General features: G+C 30.0%; 1 protein-coding gene across 5 annotated transcripts in view; it reads left to right on the top strand.

Annotated features, from left to right (window-relative positions):
* Nucleotides 1–25,756, top strand: part of LOC107436417 (uncharacterized) — a 145,312-nt gene that overhangs the window by 12,383 nt on the left and 107,173 nt on the right. For all 5 annotated transcript variants that reach the window (XM_087159950.1, XM_087159954.1, XM_087159953.1 and 2 more), the window contains exon 2: nucleotides 23,468–23,606. In XM_087159950.1, coding sequence (XP_087016076.1) covers nucleotides 23,468–23,606 — 139 coding nt within the window. The remainder of the gene's footprint in view (nucleotides 1–23,467; nucleotides 23,607–25,756) is intronic.

The following is a 25,756-nucleotide window of genomic DNA, read 5'->3' as shown; positions in this document are numbered from 1 at the left end:
CACCAAGACAATGCACCCTGCCACAAGTCGATGAAAACAATGGCAAAATTGAACGAATTGGGCTTTGATCTGCTTCCCCACCCCCCATACTCGCCAGATTTAGCCCCCAGAGACTACTGGCTCTTTGCTGATCTTAAAAAAGTGCTCCAGGGAAAAAGATTTGGCTCAATGAGGAGGTCATCGCTGAAACTGAAGCTTATTTTGAAGCGAAAGATAATTTTTTTTATATCACCCTAAAAGGTGATTATGTTGATGAATAAAAAAAAATTTTGCAAAAAAAATGTTGTTTTCATTGTTAGTCTCGGGACTTATTGATCCATGTGTTAATGTATGAAATCAGACACAGAAACGTACTTTCTCTGCATAAACACGCCTTTTCTCCCACGGATTTCTGACTGATCTAATCTGGGAGATAGGGTCCCAATAGTCTGGTCAGGAGAACCTCTTAACTGTTTACTTTTTGCGTATCCTTTACTTGCGTATTCTTGCTATAGCTACTTGCGTATACTTTTAAACCAACTAAAAAGTTTTTACACTCAATTATAAAATTCGTATATCCAAAGATAAAAGATAGATCCAAAGAGATATCCATGAAAAAATTTTTTTTTAGTAAATATTTCTTATTTTATCTAATATTGGTGTGAAAATGTTTGAATTTTAAGGTATACGACTTTTTGCGTCATTTTTGAAATATACAAGTTTACATGGCAAAGTATAAAATTTGAGTGAAATTAATTGAACAGTTCCCGAGAAATCGAATTTTAAAGTCGTATGAAAATTTGATTTCATTCAGAGAGAGTTCGTTTTTTGTCCGATTTCGTAACTTAAAATATCGTTATGTAATTAAAAGAAAACTAAATAAACAAGTATAGATTTAATTTTTAGGCCATTTATTGCTATTTTAACATTAAATATGCTTATTTGCTTTATAACAAAACGGAACGGTTAAAAATTCCTCATCAAATTACGTCAAAAAGTACCGGCCTTCAGGTTGTAAATACTTTTAACCGTCATATCGATTTTAAGCATCAAATTTTACGGAATAAAAAGCCTGATATACCGTTATTTTTATACAGTAATATTTACTGTAAAATCACTGTGTAATGAAATAAATATTATAGAATAAAATTACGGTATAAAAATTTTACGGGAGAAAAGGATTTTAAGGTACTTTCTTTTCCTTTCTTAAATAGTAAATTTTTTTTCTTTCTCAGTGTGTCAGTACTTTTTGCCGTATTACGATCCAGAATAACTATTTCACGAGTATTATGATATTATACCGTTATAACGGACTACCGCTATAACGGACACACGCACACACACATGTATATATATATATATATATATATATATATATATATATATATATATATATATATATATATATATATATATATATATATATATATATATATATATATATATATATATATATATATATATATATATATATATATATATATATATACATATATATACTATAGTGTTCGAATTAATTGGGACAAGCAAGATTTTCTCATTCGAGTGGGTATGGGATTGCCAGTGATGTCCCGAACCGCTTCAAAACAGTTATATCTGCCTTGAGCTGCGGTGACGGTTAGATCTTCATTATAATTTACTCGTCTGACTAGTTTTAGTGTATTTGTAGTTCAGTTGTGAGAATTTCAGTGTGGAAACTGGTGGTTATAATTTTCAGTTTAGTCTAACACAAGTGATGCGCTTATAAAAGATGAATATTAGTCCGAGGAAGCGCTCAAAAATTATCGCACTTAATGAACACACTTCTATGACTGTAAGATATATCGCTACAGCAGTTGATGTAGGGAAATCTAGTGTTTCCAGAATTCTCAGAACATTTCAAGATTCCGGCTCATCCTCTCCAAAAAGAAAAGGAAAATGTGGATGCAAACGGAAAACTACTCCAAGAACTGATAAAAGTCTAATAAGAAATAGTAAAATTAATCCAAGAAAGACGAGCACAGACCTCCGAAGGGATTTATTGGATTGTGGTGTTAATATGAGTACTTCAACTGTACGAAAAAGGCTTCTAGAAGTTGGACGTAAGGCAAGAAGACCAAGGAAAAAACAATTTCTAACTCAGAAAATGATGAAAAAACGTTTAGCATGGGCCAGAAAATACCAAAAATGGACTGTAAATGACTGGAAGAAAGTGGTTTTCAGTGATGAAACACATTTATTTGTGCAGGGATACAAATCAAGTGTAGATAGACGAAGTGAATGCGAAAGTCTGAGACCAGATCATATCCAACAGACAGAAAAACACCCTTCTAAACAAATGTTTTGGGGCTTCTTCACAACAAACAGCACTGGAAGCTTAGTGCCTGTAAAAGGCATGATGAATTCAGTCAAATACATCGATATATTACATAGTAGGATTGTTCCATTCATGGAAACATTCGACGGAACATTTCAACATGATTTGGCCACTTGTCACAATTCCAAACTGGTCCAGAATTTTATGCGAGAAAACAAAATAAAAGTGCTTGATTGGCCTGGTAATTCACCAGACCTAAATCCCATTGAGAACCAGTGGCATATTCTAAAGAATAGCTTAGCCGAGATGACTTGCACGACAGCAGAACAAATGATAAAAAGTGCTGTTCAAGTATGGTTCCACGACGATGAAGTCAAGAACATGTGCGCTACACTAGTGGAATCAATGCCAAAACGTGTTCTTGAAGTCATATCTGCTGAAGGAGGACATACTTCATATTATTACAGACATGTATAAATGTAACTTAAGGTATGTAATGATTAAAGGCTAAAGTTTCAATAAATCACTTTTTTTTCATTTGTCCCAATTAATTCGAACAGTATAGTATATATATATATATATATATATATATATATAGTTCAAAATGATGATAAAACAAAGGAAAATTACAGACATATGAAATAAAGGGGGGAAAGGAAAAATAAAAATCAAAAAATAACAAACTACCGAAAAAAAAGAAGATAAATTTTTTTTAAAAAATCTGGAAAATAAAAGATATAATCTTTTCATCAGCCCACTCGATTATATCCACAAAAAAGAGTGCTTTCTGATATTGTATCAATATAGCCAAAGCAAAATATATATTATATATATATATATATATATGTACATAAATTATGTTACCCTAGATATGTTACACAGAATAAGAAAAAATGAAAAACAGCAACGGTATTTTTCACAAACTAAATAGAATTTTTAAAGCTCTGTTTTTATAACTAAAAAAATGCACAAAATAGTTTTAATTACACTTTATGAATAGCGCCTGTTACATTCCAGTTCTATTTTTAAGTTCCTGTGAAATTATCAACTTTAAATTCAGCTGTTAAAATAAAGTAATTATGTTTATTTCTGCCAGTATTGCATCTTGTTTCGTCGCCATTTTTAATTTCATTAACTAAAATCAATTAAAAAAAGGCGTTTACTAAATCAGTTTTCCTTCGCTCACATTGGCAAGATTTGAGACTATGTCTCCTTCCTTTTAATTCTAATTTTTACGCTTTTAACATTTTGTCAAGAGCAGTGCAGATAATTAAAATCTAACTACGAACAAAAAGAAATGAGTCGATAACTTCAAACAGAAATCCCGAAAGTAAAAGGCACCACCGAAAAATAAATTATGCAGAAGAGGAATGCTAATCTAATTAAAAAAAGCTTTTTCAAAAGTTTTTCGAACTTAACAGTTCGTAAATAAATTATAAATTTGCTTGCGTTTAGCACCTTTTATTTGAAATATTCACCCTTGCTTCCGCATCCTTGCGCTCTAATCTGGAAGCAAAATATAAAAAAGTTAGTTTGCAGCATTAGTTTATTTTCGTTCTAGTATCTATGGTTGTGCTTGCTTTTATTTAATGCGTATTTTAATTTATTTATTCAATGTTTGCTGATCAAAGAATTAAAAAACAAATTCTGCATTATTAATGAAATAGGAAATCTAAAATAAACTTTCAAGTAATTATTCTAGCTTCGAACACCATTAACCCAACATTTTCTGTAAATTATTACTGTTTCCCTAATAAAGTAGTTTAAAAATGGAATCAGAATAGGAAATTATACAAATATGTTGTAATTTATTTTTAAGTTTAATGGCTTTAATTAAGGTTTCCTTTCTTTATGGTGTTTGTATAAAAGAGAGTGAAGATAAATTTTTATGCAAGCGTATTGTGATTGGCAGTTTTAGTGCCATTTTGTAAAAATTGTTTTAGATTATGAACTGATTTGCAAAACATATTGTAAAAACCGTGATTAATACTCTATTTGAACTCTGATTTTCATTTACTGTTACTTAAAGGGTGAGTTTTTGAATAGCACGTGTGGAAATTGTCTTAAATTTATTTAACCAAGTATAAACAAAACCAGTTTACTCTTTTTAATTAGGGGGAGTTTACGAATGCTCGAGTTTAAATGAAGTTAACAGAAATGCTATAAACATGTGAATGTAAAGGAAAATTGAATGAAAGGTCAAATTCGACCCATTTTTAACCAACATATTTTCCCTTTTTTTAAAAAAAAAACATCATAAAATTTCATGTAAACATTATTAGATAGTTTATAATCCTTTTCCCACGCTTACGTTATTAATTTTTACTTAATTATTAATGGATATTCAATGGTTTTAAATCGGCCTCAAATTAACCTACCAACTCCTTACCGGGGAAGTTGGAATTAAAAGAATTCCTTGTATATATATATATATATATATATATATATATATATATATATATATATATATATATATATATATATATATATATATATATATATATATATATATATATATATATATATATATATATATATATATATATATATATATATATATATATATATGTATATATATATGTATATATAAATATGTATATATAAATATGTATAAAACTCATAACCATCATGGGAAAAACTGTATTTACCCCTATTGAGTTAGATAACTTTATACTATAACTGTATAAAAAACTATATTTTATATTTTATTTTATATTTTATTTTATTTTGTAACCGTAGTTGAACTGCAGACCCAATTTTGGGTTTGAGACTACCAGTTCAATTTTCAAATCCGTAACTTTGTAATTTTGAACCCAATCCAGAAGACAAGGGAGCTCCTGGATCAAGTATTGGGCGAAAATTGCTTTCGTGGAAGACTTGATGGAACTAAATTGAATTTGCGTTACATGGAAGGGAGAACCACCGAAAACTCCCATGGTTAGCCTGACGGCAAAGGGAATTTAACTCATAATCCGTCTACCATAGAAGATATTTAACGTCAACACGGTGGGCGGTGTATGCCGGGTTCGAAATCTGTATCAACCATTCATTGCTGATATAACCCGGGTCAACTTATTGGGAGGCAAGCTCTCTATCCCCATAGCCGCCATGACTCGCTATTATGTATTAAAATTAATAGTAAATACTTTTAATTTTGCTGATGTTCGTTACGATTAAGGGCATCGGGCATTTTTTTTCTCAATGAAAAGAGCTGGCCTTATAAATTAACGGTCAACTCTCCGAATTCTCTGAATATTTCTGACAAAAACAGAAACAGTTTTATCGATTGGATAAAAATTTCAATAGATATCCCCTATTTTTTAATAGAAGTAATGAAACGCAAAACAGAAATTTAGAAACATAATTAGAAACATAATGTTAGAAACATAAACATTTTGTTTTGAAAATAGTTTAAAATTTGTCTCGGAAAATCTCGAAATTTTGATTGATCGACCCATCATATTTTTTTCAATGTATCAATAGTTTGCCGGAAATAGAAGTTCAAAAGAATAGCGGAAGTATTTTCAGGTAAAACTAGAATAAAAATGCATTGTGGTATGAACACAAAAGCGAACAGTGTGAGATAAAATTGCGCATTGTATATTCTGCATTGTTCACAATGAAAAAAAAAAAAATTTCTGTCGTCTTTTATGGTTTGGGTTAAGGCTTTATATTATTTACCTTTTTATAACACACAGATGATGCAAGAAAAATCAATCATCTTAATTACTGATTTATGTCTCTTTAACGACAAGCTGTATGATAAATTACGTAAGTTAAGCAGTTATGATAGAACGAAATAAATGAGGTCATCTTAAAGGTTCTTTTTTATCTTTATACTCAGTGGAATGTCATTAATTAAATTAATAAATAAATTAACAGAATAACTCCTCATGTTAAGAAAATATATATTTAAATTTTCTACATGAATCTATAAAGAAACTCGGTAAAATAATTTCTTAGATTAACAATTAGAAAATTCGACTTAAATTTTTAACGATTAGTAAAATTCGTTAGATTTTGTTGGAAAATATTACCGTAAATTGTTATAACAATGCAAGGTGCAACTAAAAAATCGGCATATATTCTATATTGCATTATAGAATATAAGTTAACTAAGTTATTTTTAATTTGCGAGTTAATTTCATTTTCGTCTCTGCTTGAATTAAAAAATATATAACATATCTCTAAATTAACGCTTCGATTTTTGCCTTTCGATTTTTGCATTTTTCGGGATAGCCTGGTTGGTAGGGCACTGGGCCCATGTCCAAGAGGTTATGAGTTCGATTCCTGCAGGCTAAAGACTCCCCGTGTGACTGATACACGTTAAATCTGTCGAATCACAAAGTCCTTCATGTTCCCATAACAAATCAATACCTCTGGGGGTACTGATCTTCTTCTGGATTGGTACAAAATTACAAGGATGTAGAGTTGAACATTAGTAGTCGTAAACCCAAAATTGGGTCAGCTGTCCAACGACGGATATAAAAAAAAATGTCTAGCAAAATAAGCCGTGGTGGCTCAGGGGACAGAGTGTTTGCCTTCCAATGAGTTGAAGCGGTTTTGAATCCCAGATACGAATTCCACATTCCGTCTCGCACCGACCACAATGCTGATGTAAAATATCCTCAGTGGTAGACGGATCATGGGTTAGAGTGCCCTTTTTCGTCGAGCTAACAGTGAGGGATTTTCGTGGTTTTCATCTCCATGTAACTCAAATGTGGTTTAGTTCCGTCAAAAAGTTTTTGAAGAAAGCAAATTTCTCCCAATATTTGATCAAGGAGCTCTCTTGTTTTCTGGATTGGGTTCAAAATGACAAGACTACGGAGTTGAACATTATTAGTCGTGAAAACAAAAATTGGGTCGGAGGTTCAACGAGTGTTATAAAATAAAATAAAATGTCTAGCAAATGATAAGCTATTTTAGATTTGTTGAAGCAAAGAGGACGACAGTATGGAATCGTTCGTTTGCTCTGTCCACAATCGTTGTACAAAAAAGTTAGGAATCTCGAAAACAATCGCTTCGGAGGGATAGATCAAAGATAGAAGACATCTGAAAAATGTAATAAGCGTTTGCGACTCCGCCTCGATACTAAAGATGACCACTTTGAAACCAGTTAAATTTATTTACTATTAAAAGTCCACTCTTATTATTACTTGTTATACTTTGTTAGTTTATTTATTTTTTCTAAAGTTTTATTAAAATTGTTTTTGCGGGCTTTTAATTTATCATCTAAATTATATTCTAAATTACATCATGTAATTTAGGATATGAAAATGAATATGATATTTTGATCAAACAATTTTAAAAAATGACGGTCTTTGGAAAGTTATTTCTTAAATATTTCCTCATTTTATGCCTCAAACTTTTGTTGTAGACTAAAGTAAGAGAAACAAGAATACTTTAGGTTACAAATTGTTCAAAATTAATAGTTAGAATTTAATCGTAAATCTCAAATTTTAATATTAATACCGTCTAAGAAATTTCTACAAAATTCAGATAATAGGCCGTAAATTTAAACGACCGAGTCTCTTCCTTGACGAAAAAAGCCCAGTGCCCGTAGTTGTAGCGAACTACAATATTAGTAGATTTGACCGCTAAGTATACGGATATTGTATAAAGTTTATTAATGTAATTAGAATGATTGCATCCTTTTGTATAGACTCTATACTATAGAGGTTACAGCTGCAGGTCATGAACACAAAGACACCAGGTTCGAAAATAGACGGCGTCAAAAAACATCTCTCTCACATACTGTCTATATATGTGTGAAGTGAACATGCAGTTCTCTTATCCCTCGACAGAGGTCAGCACTACACTATTTCCTTACGGTTCACCTTTATTAAGTAAACAAAACGTTCGCATCTTGTCAGGACTTTTAAGAATAAAATTTAGTATGGTTGACAAAAGCAAGAAAAATAATGAGATAATGAAGGATGGAACACCGATATATAGAAAGCGTGTGAATTTTTTTGCTTTATTTTCTTTAAGAACAGTACGAGACTGACTTTTGTTCGAATAGTTTGAAATTGGTTAAATGCGTCTTAATAAAAGAATATGTTTCTTTTAAAATTGTCTTTTCTATATTCCAATTGAACTAAATCACATTTATAATTAGTCTGTTAGTAATTCTTCTAGTTTAGACCTTCCGGCTATTCCCTGACGAATCTCAAACAACGTCAAAGCCCGAACCGAGTTTCACCATCACGGGCATGGAGTTCATTTACAGTCAGTGGCTGTATATTTTAAGAGAGAAAATTTACTGGCGGACATGTACTTTTATGGTAATTTATTTTTACGGTTTCTGATTGCACTTTAAAAAATACGAAATCAAATTACGGCGAAAAGTACCGACACCCTGAGTGTCACGACTTTTAACCGTAAAATATATTTTTATCGGAGCAGGAATTAAAACTCTGATATACCGTAATTTTTACAGTAATAGTAACCTTAAATTCTAAGAAAAGAGATTTTATAGTGGTAATTTTATTTAAATTATGCATATTGCATTAAGAAGTGAATATTTAGTGCATATAATATAAATATAAATAAGACTGAGTATTAGTTGCTGTTAATGTTATGTTAATTAAACCTTTCGAGAAGTGATCAGATGGAAATGAAATTTCACGCTAAGTTAAAAAATAGAAATGAGTTCGTGTTATCCTCTTTTAAGAAGCTGTATAAACATCCTATGTCACAGGAAGCAAGCCTTCTTTTTATACAAAGCTATTATTGGCGTAATGCTTTATCATTCTTAAGCGTTTAGTTATATTTGTTATGAATAAAATTATAATTGTTTTAGTTGTTTACAAAAATAGGGTTATAAAAAATTAAGACTTGTAATAAATTTTTCGGGTATATTCATAACGGTATTTCGGGTATATACAGAAGTTTAAAATTTTTTCTCAAAATTTTATGTTTAAATAATATTTTTAAAACTGATAATTATAAATTTTATTGAAATAATAAATGATGTATGTATATGAGTATGTATGTTGGATGTATGTATGATGTATGTATGATATATATATATATATATATATATATATATATATATATATATATATATATATATATATATATATATATATATATATATATATATATATATATATATATATATATATATATATATATATATATATATATATATATATATATATATATATATATATATATATATATATATATATATATATATATATATATATATATATATATATATATATATATATGAGATGATTAGATTTTGTTAGTTACAGAATAATCAGTTTCAGGAAAGCAAATATTGGAACTTAATTTAAAAATGAATCTTTTTTTTAAATTTTCTATTGCTCTTATAAATTATATTACTTTAATATTTCATAATAATATAATATTTCTTAACGTTGTAATATTTCTTAATACTGTAAATAGGGGCAAAAGCATATGACACCAATCGTTTTCTCAGTTTTTAAGGTTTTTTATATTTGTGAAATAATTATCTAAGGAGCCTACCTTGTAAAATAATTACCAAAAGTTTTTAAGAATGCCTACTAGTTAAACGATATTGTAAAATCACCTAATATTTTGAAAATTACATTTTCGTAAATATGCTAAAATAACAAAATGCCCTATACTATACATTACATTTGAAAAAAAATCCATAAAGCTTGAGAAAAAATAATTATTTTGATTAACCATTAAAACACTAAATAAAGTTCTCAAGTTTATACTTTAGATAAAGCGGTTTCAATGAAAATTCGTTCCGTAATTTTGATGACTAACATTACAATTGGTTTTAACATATGTATGCCTGTTGTATATGCATAAATATATATATGTGTGTATATATAAGTGTATTTATAAATATTAACATTCTTATAAGGCATTGATTTTATATTCAAAATGAAAAGAAGAATTTAAGTATGTATATATATTTCATTGATAGATGTAATATTATTAGATTTGTCGGAATTTATTTTATATCCTGCTTGTACCCATTTATGAAAGAAAATACTTTAAAAGCAATATCATGTTTATCAAAATATGTAACAACAACCGAATTGAATAAAATAAATGAAGTTGGTCTTTTGAGAAGTCCATATATCAAATCAGTTTTTAACGTTTAGTTTATGCAAAATACATTTTCGGATCGACTATCTTTTTAATGGTCGTTTAATATATTTAAATGGGTAACACACAATAGTTTGAATATACGAACGCAGTATCTCCCTCACGAGTACGAAATGGAAAACTTAATAATTTAAAAGCTCTTGCGTATTTCTACAAAATATTAGTCATTATTCTATCATTTGTATCATATTATATCTCTTATTTGTCATATTATACCGAACTATTTGTGTTTTATTGATTTGAGTTACTGAGAACCGTAATTATTTTTACTTGATAGGAGAAATAGAGTCTTAAATCGATAATATTAGTTAAAATTGTTAATCGATTGCTGATATCGAATGGTCTATTATATTTGCTTAGTTTTTATTCAGTATAAAATAATTTTTCTTTTTCAATAGATTTAGAATTTTATTTATACATTGTTAATGAATAGTTAAACATGCAGATATACGGAACTATCCCTGTGATACATATGTGTTGGTGTGTTTTTTAAACATTTGGCAAAGTCAAAGTGGGGGTAATGAATTAAATTTTTTTTTATGGTATTGCAAAAATTTGATGAATTGAGTAAAGTATTTACATTAAATGCATTTAATGAGCATTTAATGTACCTTTAAATATTATTTTTAATCATTCAAGAATTCACATAATTTTATTTTCCATTAAGATGTCAACTTGCATGAATTAAAAGCAATTCTAGTAAAATTTCCGTATAGTATAATAATGACATTTTTAAAAAAATATAATTCTGGTTAATAAAACCAAAATATACGGTATTTAAACCATTCATTTGGTAGTTTTTCTGTTCATGTGGTAACGGTTTAAAAGAAATTCTAGTTTTCAAAGTTTTAGTTCGTTTTTATTACCACACATTTAGTAAAAAATACAAAGTTGAAAAGTAAATTTTCACCGAATAAATAGTCGAATAATGCCATGCTTCTAGGTAGCGGTTCTTAAATAGTGTTCCGTGAAACCCTAGGACTTTCCTTTCCTTTCCTTCCAGACGCGGATGCGTACCTAGGTTAGTTAAACCCTTACCCATTTAATCCGCGTCTGGCCACTATTCCAGCAAACCTCAAGCCCGGGAACGTGATTGATCAGTTGCAATTATTTAAAGTTTCAAAAGAAAGGGGGTTAAAATTTTGTTTAATAATATACAGAAATATTCATTTGAATATAGTTTAAAGAAGATTTTTTTTAATATAAGTATATATGGCATAGAAATTGACAATAAATTAATTTTGAAAAGTAAATTAAAGAGAAGGTTAATAAAAAAATATAAAAAAAATCGTTGATTTCCTTACAGTTAGATGGTGATGTTACCGGTAAATAATATTAATTTAAATTCATTCTCCATTAAAATTTTGATTTCCAGGTATTAAATAATACGTAATTAAAATGTTATATTAATAAATAAGAAATTGAATAGAAAAATACATACAATATTTACAACATATAGGTAAGCATTCCAAAATATATATAATTTTTTTTTAATTTAAAAATTTAGAATGTTATAATTTATCAGAGAGAAAATTCGTTACTAATAATAATTTGATTTTAAGTGTATTGTTAGTTATGAAATGTTTTTGCCAGGTTTGTAGATTAGTAATATTCGATGCGCGAGTATGAAATGAGGCTGTATAGATGCATTCAGTAAGATAGTGTCCAGAAGGCCGCACGTGCAGTGATCATTATCTGAGATGTCTAGATATTTAAAATAACATGGAAAAAGACCATGCCCCGTTTAAAACCAGATTTCTTGTTTCGATGGTATCGTCTTAAAATAATCTACTTTATTAATAATTTTATGAAAATCTTCTTCCCTTATCTGAATTGTTCCAATAATTTAGCCAAATTTGTGATAAAGAATTCCGAAGTTGATTCTTGAGATGTGAGATCGGGAAGGGATATAAGTAATTTTGTTGTTTAGTTGTCGACAATTTAGCTAGGGCGTGTGCATTTTCATTACCTGTTCTGTCGTCATGTGCTTTAATCCATGAGATAAATATATTTGTATTAAGGAGTAATTTTTGTATTTTAGCCGTGAGTGAATTTTTCGTGGCTGGGTTGATTAGAGAGTATAGTACTGATTTAGAGTCCGACCAGATTGCATATTTTTTAGATGCCTTAAATGAAGTTTGGGATTTGACGAATCTAATGCATCCTAAAATAGCAAGTTGTTCAGCTTAGAAGACTGAGTTGTTATTATTAACTGTGTAATGATTAGAATGACTTGTGTTGAAGAATGCAAAATCAGTTTCAGTATTTGTTTTCGAAACGTCTGTGAAAAAAACTTATGGATCTAAGTGACTAAAGTTTTTAGGAAGATTTGAAGTTGAAATTTTTTTATTCATTAAATTATATTGTATGTTATCAAAAGTGGCTTTAATATCAAGGAAGGTGGCTGCGACATGTTGAAAGTTGTATTTGAGATGTTTTAGATTATCTAGAAAATTTTGAAGTGCATGATTTATAGATTTGCCGAAACGAAAACCAAATTGATTGTTTGATAAAATGTTATATTTTTCTGTATAATAGCTGATTCTCTTGGTAATAAGTTTTTCTAGAAATTTGCTAGACAAGGGAGTAGTGTAATTGGTCTGTACGATGATAATAGTTTCGGATTTTTATTAGTTTTCAGAAATAGTAAGACTTGCCCTTTTTTAAAAAGATCTGGAAAACATTTGAGTGAGAGTCATTTGCTCAACTGAAAAATTTTAGAATTAGATTACCAAAAAATAGAAAAAGTTTTTTGATTATTATGTTAGCAATACCGTCGATGCCAGGGACTTTATTATTATTTAGAGTTTTAATTAAATTAACTAATTTATTGTATGTGAAAGGTGGGTCAAGATTAAAAGTTGGGTAATGGAAATTGTCTAGTGGGATTCTGTTATTGTTTGGGAAAAGATTCTCTAAAATATGTGAAGCTTCTTCTAAAGGTGAGTTAGTGTTGTATATATCTGTAAATATGGAGGGATGAGGATTTGTCTTAAAAGACGTTTTATAGCGTGTTCCAAATGTATTGTTGGAGTTTTCACATAAAAATATTTCCAACTATTATACTTAGCCTTAAAAATTTCTTTTTTAAAATGTGCTATTTCAAGTTTTTAGATGATTTTGAATTTGTTAGTTTCGTCTTCTATTTTTGAACGTTGATATGTTTTCCTACTCGCTTGCAGTTCTTTATGGAGTATCAACAATTTATTATTCCACCATGTAGGATTTGATCGCTTGTCAAATGGCTTTTGTTTCATACGAAAGTTTACAAGAATTAAACATTTTATCGATTAAGTCGTCTGTGAAATCGTTTAGTTGTAATGGGGTGTCTATGTTATCTAAATTGCTATTTAATTCATTATGAAGTTTTGAAAAGTTTTTCTTAAATTCGCTATGATTACCGTATTTTGTTTCAAATCTAATAATGGATAAGAAAGAAAAAGAATTATTTATTCGGATTTTGATGTATTAATGATCAGAGCTTGTTTCTGTGTCTAAAACTTCCCAATTCGAATAGTTGAGGAGATCTTGCCTATTTGTTAGCATTTAATCTGGAAAGGAGGAAGATGCAGAAAGGAGGAGAAAGTTGGTGGGGCGTTTTGTGAGTTTAATATTTTTAGATTGTTAGAAATAGTAAGTTCAAACAGGGCATCGCCCCCTGGCACCAGTGTTAGCGTAACCCCAGAAGTGCTAGTCTCCCCAAATTAGTAGAGTAGAATTGTTAGAGTATTTTGAGGTGTGAAAAAGTAGATCTTTAATTAATTGATTTTCATTGTCCGAAGGGGAATTATGAAATGAGATTAAGATTAGTGGACCTGGGTTGTTGCAAGAATTTATTGAGATTGCTACTGAATTATTCAATGAAATTAATTGTAGGGGTATTACTGATTTATTGAGAATAAAGATACCACTTTTTTTGTCTGTTGAGTGAAAAATTTTCCAAGATAAAGGGAAGCTGAGAATTTGATTTTTGGGTAGCTCTTGGAAGTAAACTATGTCAATGTCGTGTTCAATAACTGTCTTTTGTAGTGTAGCCATTGCTGACTTACTCCTCTGAAGATTAATTTGTAAATTTTTTTAATTATCAAGGTTTGTCGATATAGTGAAATTTTTAATTGATTGAGTAAGATACGAATTATGCATCAGGGAAAAGATAACTTAAAGTAGCTTACCTTTGAGCACTCTAGAAGAGAATTTTAACTTGATAAGAGGATGTTAAGGTGAAGTGAAGGATAAAAAATATGATATGTTAAAAAAATTATATATGATATTATTATTATCGTTAATTATTATTATTATTATTTTTTTAAGATTAAGGAATTAAATTAATTTATGTTTTTTTCTGTTAATTAATAAAAGAGAGTTGTAAATTAAAGTTTTAAATGAGAAAAGAAAAGAGAAAATATATGAAATGTAAGAAAAGTAAGAAAATTAAGGAAAATGGAAATGAATAAAGAATAAAATGGAAAAAATAAAATAAAAATGAAATAAAGATTTAACTTATCTACACCATGAGTTAGTACTTTTAATATAACCATGAGTTAGTACTTTTAATAGCCAGTGTTGAATTTTGAAACTTAAGATTACATTTAGATTTCGCTTATAATAATTGATAATTTGTTTATAATTAATCTTGCGGTTGCCATTATGAAATTGTTTAAAAAAATAAATGCCAAAGAAATAGGAATGCCGTTTTTAAAAGGAATTATAATATTTCCATTACAATATATTGAACAGATTATAAGAAGAACAAGCATTTATAAAATATTGCATTATTTCCCATTGTGCTTTACAAACTAGAATAAAATTACTAAATTTTTAAATGAGGAAATATACTTCAATAACCATTTTCAACGTTTATAGCAGTTATTTTAAGTTTTAATTTTGAAGTAAACCAAAATGTTTTTAATTTTAATAATTTTTAGCTTACTTATATGTGCCAAAGCCACAAATTCATAAATAAACTAGATATAAGCACAAGGACTTCAAATTCAACCGTCGGGGATGAAACATGCTTTAAGACTATTAATAAAAGGACAATTAAAAACCTTCATACCTCTGATTATATATTTAAAAATAATCTTTAAAAACCTAAATAAACTTTATTATTAAAATCGGGGTTCCCCCAAAAGAAGGTTGGTTATTTATGGTTCCATAGACGAAAAAATTGGGCCGAATTTTACCACATTTCCCGAATTTAACCTCAGATTAGAAAATCATATTTTTTTTGTTACTTTGACCAAAATTGTTAGCGTATCGGCAAAAAGTACCAAGATCGTCCCATAGAGTCAGGCTCACGGTAAATTTTACCATATTCTGGTAATTTTGACCATATTTTTTTTCACTATGTAAATTTTTAAACTTATTAAAGAATATTAAAAGAAAATAGCTTACCATTTAAGTTAGATTAATGACGATCTTTAACAAAATTTAAATTACAGTGTGGTAAATTGTATACAAATTTTGATCAGTAGTAATTTCCAACACAAAGGTAATCTGCTGCCCAGGCTCTTCAAAAATAAGTTTAAATAATTACCTTAAATAGAAATTAGAACATACTGTAGCAAAAAAGTTTGTTTTGTAATAACAAAACGCTATATATAAAAAGTTGATAAAAATGAATTCAAAATAAAATTGTTCTGGTGTAAGAAGCTACATTGGGCAGGTGATGAATTATAAATGGTTCTGTTCTTGTTACTAATGCCACTTTTTATTTTATTTTATCACCGTCGTTGAACAGTCGATCCAATTTTTTTTGTTTACTGCTATACTAATGTTCAACTCCGTAACCTTGAAATTTTGAACCCAATCCGGAAACTCCTGGACCAAGTATTGGGACATTTCCTTCGCGGAGGACTTTTTGATGGAATCAACCAGCATTTGCACTACACGGAGAGGAAGATCACGAGAACCTACTACGGCTAGCCTGACGGCTAGGGGATTCACTCTAACCCATGATCCGTCTACCACTCTGAGGATATTTCACGTCAGCATTGTGGTCGGTGCAAGGCGGATGCGGAATTCGTATCATACAGCCATCACCGGGATTCGAACCCGGTTGACCTCATTGGAAGGTGAACGCTATATATCCCCTGAGCCCTCGCGGCTTTACTAATGCCTCTTGTCAATATCAACAAAGCCTTCAAGCGAATTTTTAGATCGAGGCAGCGTTTCTTGGAGCTGATTTTTCAACGGACAAGAATACAACTTCAGTCCCACACACGTCACCGCCTGTTTTACAGGAAGGACCCATTTATACTCAATTCATTCATCCAAAGATCGTTCTCTTGATCTGAACCAGAGGAGAAAGTTCTACAATTGTGTACTCTGGAGATACTAATTTGTTACGGGAATTCGGAGGACTTTGTGACCCCGACAGATATAGCGTGCTCCAGTCACTCTATAGTAGAAGGAGAGTCTTCGGCCGGAGGGATTCGAAATCACACTCTCACGAACACGAGTCCAACGTGCTATCAACCAGGCTATCTTGGCCCTCTCGAATAAATGTTTCTCGATTGTGTGAAAATAATAAATAATTCTTTGGAGAATATAGTGATTGAATGTAATGACAGCTAAATAACAGGGCCATTTTGTTTATTGAGTGTTCTTAAATAAACTAAATTATCCTTAATGAACTTGTTTGTACCATAAAAATACTGGAAACGAAAATTGACTGTTGTCTTTTAATATTATATCATTTATATATTTCATTATTTCATAGAGATTGAGATTTCAAGAAACAATTATCAATATTGCGTTACATTTATTTGTTTCTAGGAGTTAGGAATTTAAAAAAAAGAACCTTTGTTTATTAACTTAGCATAATAAATTTTTTTGGTTTTTATTTTCATAAAGTAACAACGATTCACTTCACGCAAAATATATGTACTAAATAAAATGTCTGTCTGCTATTAACTTGCATGAAGATGTAAAATGACGTTAACTAAAAGGATGTTGAGAAACGATGTTAGCAGAATTAACTGAGTATTACCATTATACATTATTCATGATGTTTTCTTTTAACTATTACTGCTTGACTAACGGGTAAAATTAACATACATATATTTTTTTATGCTATGAAGTTTTTGAAGGAAAAAAAACACATCTATTTTTGATTTTCTAAAAGCTAGTAATGACTGAATTTTATGCTGAAGCCATATTCAGATTTGAAAATTTTAATTAATATGTCTGCTACGCGTCTCAACTGTATATTAAAAATTTTCTAAAACAGTTCATTTCCTTTTTTTAAGAAGACTCTTCCTTATTTAGAGACTTAAAATCAAGTAAGAATACTAAAGAAATTATTAGAATACATAAATCAAGTATCCTTTTCTAAAATTTTAATTAGTTTGTTCCTTAAAGACGAGTTTGAAAGACTCGTAAAATATTGTAAATAAATTTATAAAAAAAACATCTTTTGTATTTGACAGTAAAAATTAATTCAAAAACAAATCATGTTTTGCATACTATTTTAATTAAATAAGAAATGAAAATTAATAACACTACTGATTCTTAAAAATAAATAAATTACACTGAAGAACAAACTTATGGTTGTATTTATACAAATATTTGATTTTGCCTGATTCAGGTGTGGGGTTTTGAAATCAGGAATTAGTTTTGCTCCAAAAGCTTTATTTTCTTTCAAAAGACATTTTTTGTCTACTTTTTGTCGATATGTACTACATGTTTAAGAACATTGCATATAAAAAGGGCAGCTTAAATATTGAGAAATCTTCTAGGAGAGAAAGGTCACATCATTAGGATTAAAATTGTACAGAAACCTACACTCTGAAATGCTATTTTATTTAATTTTATAACCGTCGATGAACAGCCGACCCAATTATTTTGGATTTACTACTGCTATGTAGCCTTTTAAGTTTGAACACAATACAGAAGACAAGGGAACTCCTGGATCAAGTATAGGGAGAGCTTTTGCATTCGTAGAGGACTTTTGATGGAACTAACCTGCATTTACGTTACATAGCGAGGAAAAACACGAAAACCTTTCACGGTTAGACTGACAGCCTATGATCCGTATACCAAAAAGGATATTTTACGTCAGCACTGTGGGAGATGCAATCCAGATGCGGAATTCGTATCGACCAGTCACAGTTGGGATTTGAACCCGGTTTACCTCATTTAAAAACGAATGCTCTATCCTTTGAGATACCACGGCTTCTTAAATGTCATTGTACGCGACTAAGGGTGCATTCCTATTATTGTCAGTTTAGAAGCATAAAAGGAAACAGTTCATAATAGGGGAGCTCCTTTAACCACGTGTAATGACATTTTTGGGAATTGGTTTCTATGCAATTTTAATCCTGAAGCGTTACTCCTCTAGACGTTTGGCGCAACATTTAGGCGATCCCCGTTATTTATAACGTTTTTAAACTTACATATTTCGACAAAGAATAGTCTAAAAATGTCTTTAAAAATATGCCATGTGATACATTGTAATGTGGTATATTTCTTGCATTCTGGTTGTTTCGAAGTAAGATTATACTTTTATACAAAAACTTTTTGTTGCACTCTTTTGTATAACCATCTACACTTTTGGATAGTTTTTTTTAAACCAAAACTTTAAATTTTAACACGAAAAGAAAAATGTTTGAAAAACTACTGGTCTAATAAACTCTAATTTTGTTATGTATATACATTTCTCTTATGCTATTTAAATTTGCTTAAGTGAAGGCAACCAAGCAATACGTTCAATAAATTAAATTTTGATCGATTGATTGACTTATTTAAAAAAAAAACCTGTCTCTGTTCTTAAATTCACGAAAAAAAAATACTAATTTGAGTCAATGCCAACCCGATAGGACTATTGGCCCACAATATTAAAAAATAATAATTAAGTAGTAACAATCAAAATAATCTTGATTCGTTTAATTTTTCCGGCATATGCAAACTTCATTGTTCGATGTCAAATTCTTATGCATTTGTTCAAATTGAATACACATAGCTGTAGACCAAATCATTGTAAATAAAATTAGTTAAAATAAAAATAAATTATTAATCGTAAAATGTGCTGTTACTTTTAGGGCCGGGATAGCCTGGTTGGCAAAGGCGCTGGCCCTTGCCTTGGCGCTGGCCTTATTTTCGATGCTCCAAAATTCTTTCATCCCTTGTCACATCAGCTCATCTTGATGCTTCGGAATTTTTTTTCATTCAAATAAATGCCGATTCCATAGTAAATGGCGTATTATATTACTACTTCTCCATAGCGCTTGGAAATGCAACTTGCTCGAAATTGACACCCTCGACTACCCTGAATTCCATAGTTTTATACATTTTCATTATTCTGGCAGCTGTTTTCTGTTTCAAATCTTTTTCGTTTTCCTTATTCACGTCTGACGAGTCTTGATTGTAAGTTACTTTTGAGTTCTGGAAACATGATGACTTTTTCCATTTTTACAGCATTTGTAAATTAAATTTTACATCAATAATTAAAATTATCAACTTTACATTATTAAGCATATTTTCAATAATAATTAAGTATTTTATAATATTAAATCTCAATTTTGCTCTGCTAATCTTTTAAAATTGTTGGCTTTAAAATGAGTGTGTTTTTCTTTAAACAAAAGTATTATTTTAATAATTTTGTTATCAAAATACTTAAAGAAAAAATAATCGGTTACTAAACATTGCACAGTGTTTTTAATTTACTTCAGAATTTTCTTATAAAACTTCATAGCTATCCCATTCCCGAATGTTTTTTTTTATTTCTTATAAGTATCACAATAATTAGCAAAGTGCTTAAGTTAAATAAAAAAATTCAAAACAAACGAATTTAGCTTCAAAGAAAAGTTTAAAAAAATATCCTTGAGATATTTTCTTTAATTACGTAATTGAGATAAACAAATGTAACATAATATATTTTTTTTAGAGAAACTTGTTTTATTTTTAGCAGGAATATTAAATTTTTCTTTGAAGTTTCAATAAAAGGAACAATATTCTATTGTTTAAAATGTTTTTGCATTGTTTGACAAATAATTCGCTATTTTCTTTTGAGAATTACTTTATCTAGATCGTACTTTATTTTTAATTTTGTAAGTTCGAAAAGAAAGATATTGAAGTGTTTTCAGACTCAAAAAGTACTGCAATCAGTTGCAAGTTTCTAACAATTCTGTGAAATAACTTTCTGAGGTAAATGTTAAATAATTCAATTCTTTCGCTTTGTTTTTAAGGAAATTTACATTAAAGAAATTAAGGAAATTTGTTTTTAAAGTAATTTACTTGGCTTCACGAATTATATTTTTTGAAGCAACAGTATCTACTCATTTTAAAAGTTTATTTCTTTTTTTAAATTGTTGTCCTACACTTCTTAACAATTCTAGTGAATAGAAACTAGTTAATGAGTTCTTCCGATTTCACTTAACTATAAAAGTGGATTCCACGTTTTTATGATATTTTTGTAACATATTCATGACTAATTTTTGAATATCATTCATATTCGCTAAAACATATCTATGGGGACAAGTTTTGCCTATTAATTTACCTTAAATTTGACTTCACCATCCTTTAGGATAATTTGCCATAGACACGCCTATGGTAATCTTTGGCAATCATAGAAATTTGTATGGACGGATACCTTAAGCTTATGGAAACCATAGAAATTCGTATGAAACTTACATGATAAGATACCATACGCCTATAGCCACCATAGAAATTTGTATGGTATTTATATGACAAAACACCATAAGCCTATGCTAACCATAGAAATTTATATGGTATATGACGGGACACCATAGCCTTATGGTAAGATAAAAGGGAAATACTATAGCTATACTGGAAACTAATGAAAACACACTCTACACATACGTCATTCATATGAGTGAGTGGACATGGTTGCGGAAGGAAGCAGGCATGCTTTACTGCAACTCCGAAGACGTTGAAGCCTAAATAGGCTTAGGCATGGACACCAGTACCTGCGTGGGAGAGCAAGTTCTAAAATAACAGTCGATTATTTGCCACGTAATTTCAATCTTGTCGGATAGAGTTGACAATCTACTCATGTAAACTGTTACAAAATACAAGTAGGTTTTTAGTTTAATAAAGAAAATTATGTTCTCTTTAGAAGATTTACATTAATGTGTCAATTGTAATTAATAATATTATAATATTTAAATTTTTTTTTTCCAATTCTGATTCGTTACGTCTGGTTCGAATTCGTTTTAATATTCTCTTTGTGCTGTGTGCATGTTTGATAAGGAAACTGGTTTCGTTTCACGAAGTAGTGTATATGTGCATCTTAAATGAATGGCTCTTACTTGCTTTATCGAAACATTGATACTTTAATGATTTTAATTTGTATCCTATCTTACTGTAATTGTAAGTTTAAGTGCTTCTGAATAACAAGAATGCTGATGGATACTTTATAACAAGTAGAACATTCTATGTGTTTTCAGTACATCAGGAACTCTTTTTGGTTCTTGGTGCAGTGGAACTCTAAGTATAACACCACTTGTGTAGTATTTGTCACCCTTTTTGGTGTTCAGATACACTAAAACTTCTTACAGTTCAGTTTATCATACAAAAATATTTTGTCTCTTAGGGGAAGTACGGGACATCGCTTTTTTTTCTATGCGCATCACGGTAGCGACATCTAGAGTGAGTTTTCAGAAAAAAAATCTTGTTGTTTTCAATACGCACAAGTTTTTTCGTCAGTTTACAAGGTGTTACCCAAATGCAAGCATTGTTTTGTTTTTCTTATGACGTGTTAAAATATTTTTTCAGGTTTGCATGCTGTTATTATTTGTTTAATACATTGCAATTAATTTTATAAATTTGTGGCACTGCAGTGTTATTGTACAGACATAATGAGTAGTGAAAATTAAAATTTATTTGTTTTAACAAATTTGCAGAGAATTTCTTTAAAAAATGTACTATTCGGGCAAGATGGACCGGGCAAGATGGGACAGTCAAAGTAGAATAAAAGTGTAAAATAAATGATGATAATTCAAGTAAAGATGGTCCAAGCAGGGCAAAGAAGCGTAAGGAAGTGCCTATAGATAAAAATGACTGTTATTTTTGTATGTTTTGTGATGAAAAATACATTGAACCTGTTACTGAAGACTGGATTCAATGTTCAGATTTCTTAGAATGGGCTCATGAAGCGTGCAGTGCTTATTCCGGTTTTGTTGAAACGTTTTTTTTAAATGAATCGATATTGATGAAATTTGGTATATTCGCTACATCTACCATGCAAAGGAAAAATCAGCAAGAAGTTTATATTTTGGCCAATAGATGTCGCTTATAGTGTATGACCTAGGGAGTTATGCAATGTAGAACAAAATACAGTTAAACGGAAATTCAGGCTGAAACATGCCCAGAAGAAAGAGTATTGCAGTGAGGCAGGATAACAGTAATCTGTCAATACCACTGCTAGAATATCCATCCTTAAAAAACTTACGAAAAAGGCTCGGGTAGAAGAAGTTAAATTTGAAAAGACTGATTAAGTGCATTAGACAGAGAAGAGGACTGTGGGTATATTTAAGCAAAAGTTGATTTAAAGCAAGTCTAACATGCTATGTTGCAACAATTGATCGAGAAACCATTCGAGTTTAGATATAGTTTAACACGTTTTGAGCATGTGCTCGTAGAAATGGGAGCGCACGTTGAACAAAGTCATGGCTGTTATTAAATAGAATTTAAAGTACGCGATTTTTTTTCATTTCTTATTCACATTTTTTTCTCCTCACCTGGTGGTTTAAATTTATATGATTTCTTTAATTTTCAGTCCTTTTTTTTTATCCATGGTGTGTGTAGTGTAGGTACCAAGTTTTACTGATGTTCGTCTATTGGTCTAATCAATTTTTATTACTGCAGTTCGGAAATGATAATATGAACATTTATTATCATGCAATTATTTGTATAAAATGGGAACACGAAAATACAATTCGTAAAATGATAGTTCCTTCCTCATCGATAGAACTAGGGAAACAGAAAAAAAAAATTCGTTAAGTTCAATTTATTATTTTCATGCTGAATTCGTTTAACCTATTTGAATGGATATCGTAGAGAAAAACAAACACAACCTTTGGATCATTTCTTTTATAATTTTTTTTCTCGTTTCAGGTTGCTGTTACCAGGGTGATGAAGCTCGACCCCGCACTTTCTCTTACAAGCATCTCGTGACATTGGAGTGTCACGTGATTTTAAAAGGAACAGTTCGAACTCACGTAACGCCAGCCTGCAGCTGCAATTGTTCCATTTGGTATTACGTTTGTTTTTTTTACTATAGTTACAGCACTTCAAAACACTGCTGGCGATGATAGCATAGAAGTCTTGAACTTAACCCATATCGAACGGCAGAAGCAATAGATCTATATATATACATGCTATTTAAATATCATTAAGGTAGTTAAATGTTTGATAATAGTAGTTTGAATTATTTGATCTGACGAGAGTGTATTTGCCATTCGTGAAGTAATGAGAAAAATAGATGTTATGTTCATTAATTTAGGATTAAAAATAGTATATCCAGGTGATTAATTATTAGATTTATCTAGAGACACTGTAACTCGTAAGGCGTGTTGTGTTAACAAATCAATTGTAACGCTAGTGTATTAAAATTAACTATAAGAAGAAACTAATTGGTTTTTTAAAAAAAAACTTTTTCAGAAAAAATGGTTCTACGGTGAAACATACTCTTACTTTACTTAGAACCATAAAATCGTGCAAATTCAATGCTGCTCTAATAATGGGTAATATTAAACCAGGGCAGCCCGTAATCAAATATACGTATATATTATTTTGAATGGTAATATGATTCACCTCGGATTCATATTAAGGTTTCGAAAAAGTTGTACGATGTCTTAGTTCAAAACAGTTCACTCCTTATGACAGTGTAAAAGATTTCCAAGTTTAGGGTATCATATTAAACCTTACTAATCAATAAATTAAAATCTATCATAAAAAGAATGAATTTCAGCAATAATATCGCTCAACTAATGCAGCAAACTACATTAAGGTAGCAGAAAAATTGAACGATATTTTTGTTCAAAATGGGTCTAAAATTTCTAATAGTCTTAACAGATTTCCAAACTTTGAATAATGCGCAGAAGCGTTTTTTTTAAACTTACAATACTTTCGTTTTTGATATTATGATTTACAATATTGGAAAAACAGTGTTCCTGACGTGTAACACATCTAGCCGGCAGGAGTTGGTTTTGATTTTAAAATATAAAATGTGAGTAAATTTTGCCGAATAATACTCATGGAAAAAAATATCTGATAAAATTGCAATGGCATTTTTTTGCAAAAAGAAAAAAAAACATAATTCTGGTAATAAAACCCAAAATATACGGAATTGAAAACCCTTTATTCTGAAACTTTTCCGTTCAAAATTATAGTTCGTATTACCACACATATAGTAAAAGAAAACAAAGCTGAAAAGCACATTTAATCCAATAAATAGTTTTGCAGGTACTAACGCAGAGGTTTCTAATTATTTTTTCGACTATGGCACCCTAAATGGTCAACCACCTTTCGGCGGAACCCCTTTCTTATAAACAAAAGTATATGAAAACTATTGTGAACTCGTTTACAAATAAAATATTATTTCATTTAAAGAATATTTAATAAGCGAATTAGGACCCATGATGGTTCAGGTGATAGAACGATCGTCTCCCGATGAGGTGATCCGGGTTCTAATCCCAGCGATGACGGGTCGAAACGAATTCCGCACTCAGCTCGCGCTGAAAACAGTGCTGCCGTAAAATATACTCAGTGGTTGACGGATTATGGATTAGATTCCCTTACCATCAGACTAACCAGGGAATATTTTCATGGTTTTCCTTTCCATGTAACGTAAATGCGGAAAAGTTCTATTAAAAAGTCCTTCACCCAATACTTGATCCAGGAGTTCCTTTGTCTTCCAGATTGGGTTTAAAATTACAAGGCTACGGAGTTGAACACTAATCGTCGTAAACTTCAAAAATTGGGTCGATTGTTTAACTATGTTTATAAGATAAAATAATCGATTTGGAGCAGTGGTGGCTCAGGGGATAAAGCGCTCGTTTTCCAATGATGTGACCCAGGTTGGAATCTAGCGATGACTGGTTGATGCGAATTTTGCAACCGGCTCGCATCGATCACAGTGCTGACGTAAAATATCCTCAGTGGTTGACTCATGTTTCATGTCCGACTTCTGCATTCGCGCTGTCCTGAAGTTGAATCTAGTCTTGTTATGAGTTTTCTTTGGTGAATATACATAAGCTGAAAATGAATGAAATATGGTCTTCGTTGAAATTAAACATGGAAATGACACCAATAAAGGTTGAAATAGGTTATTAGGGGAGCACATTTCCTTTGTTAATGAATTTAGTTACTTTATTTTGATTTAAAAAATGCGATGGAAATTAT

The sequence above is a fragment of the Parasteatoda tepidariorum genome, chromosome 3, assembly GCF_982258835.1.
Source record: "Parasteatoda tepidariorum strain Cologne lab strain chromosome 3, Ptep-v5.0, whole genome shotgun sequence".
Lineage (NCBI taxonomy): Eukaryota > Metazoa > Arthropoda > Arachnida > Araneae > Theridiidae > Parasteatoda > Parasteatoda tepidariorum.
Note: the sequence above shows the minus strand (reverse complement) of the source record. Positions and strands in the feature narration are given on the sequence as shown.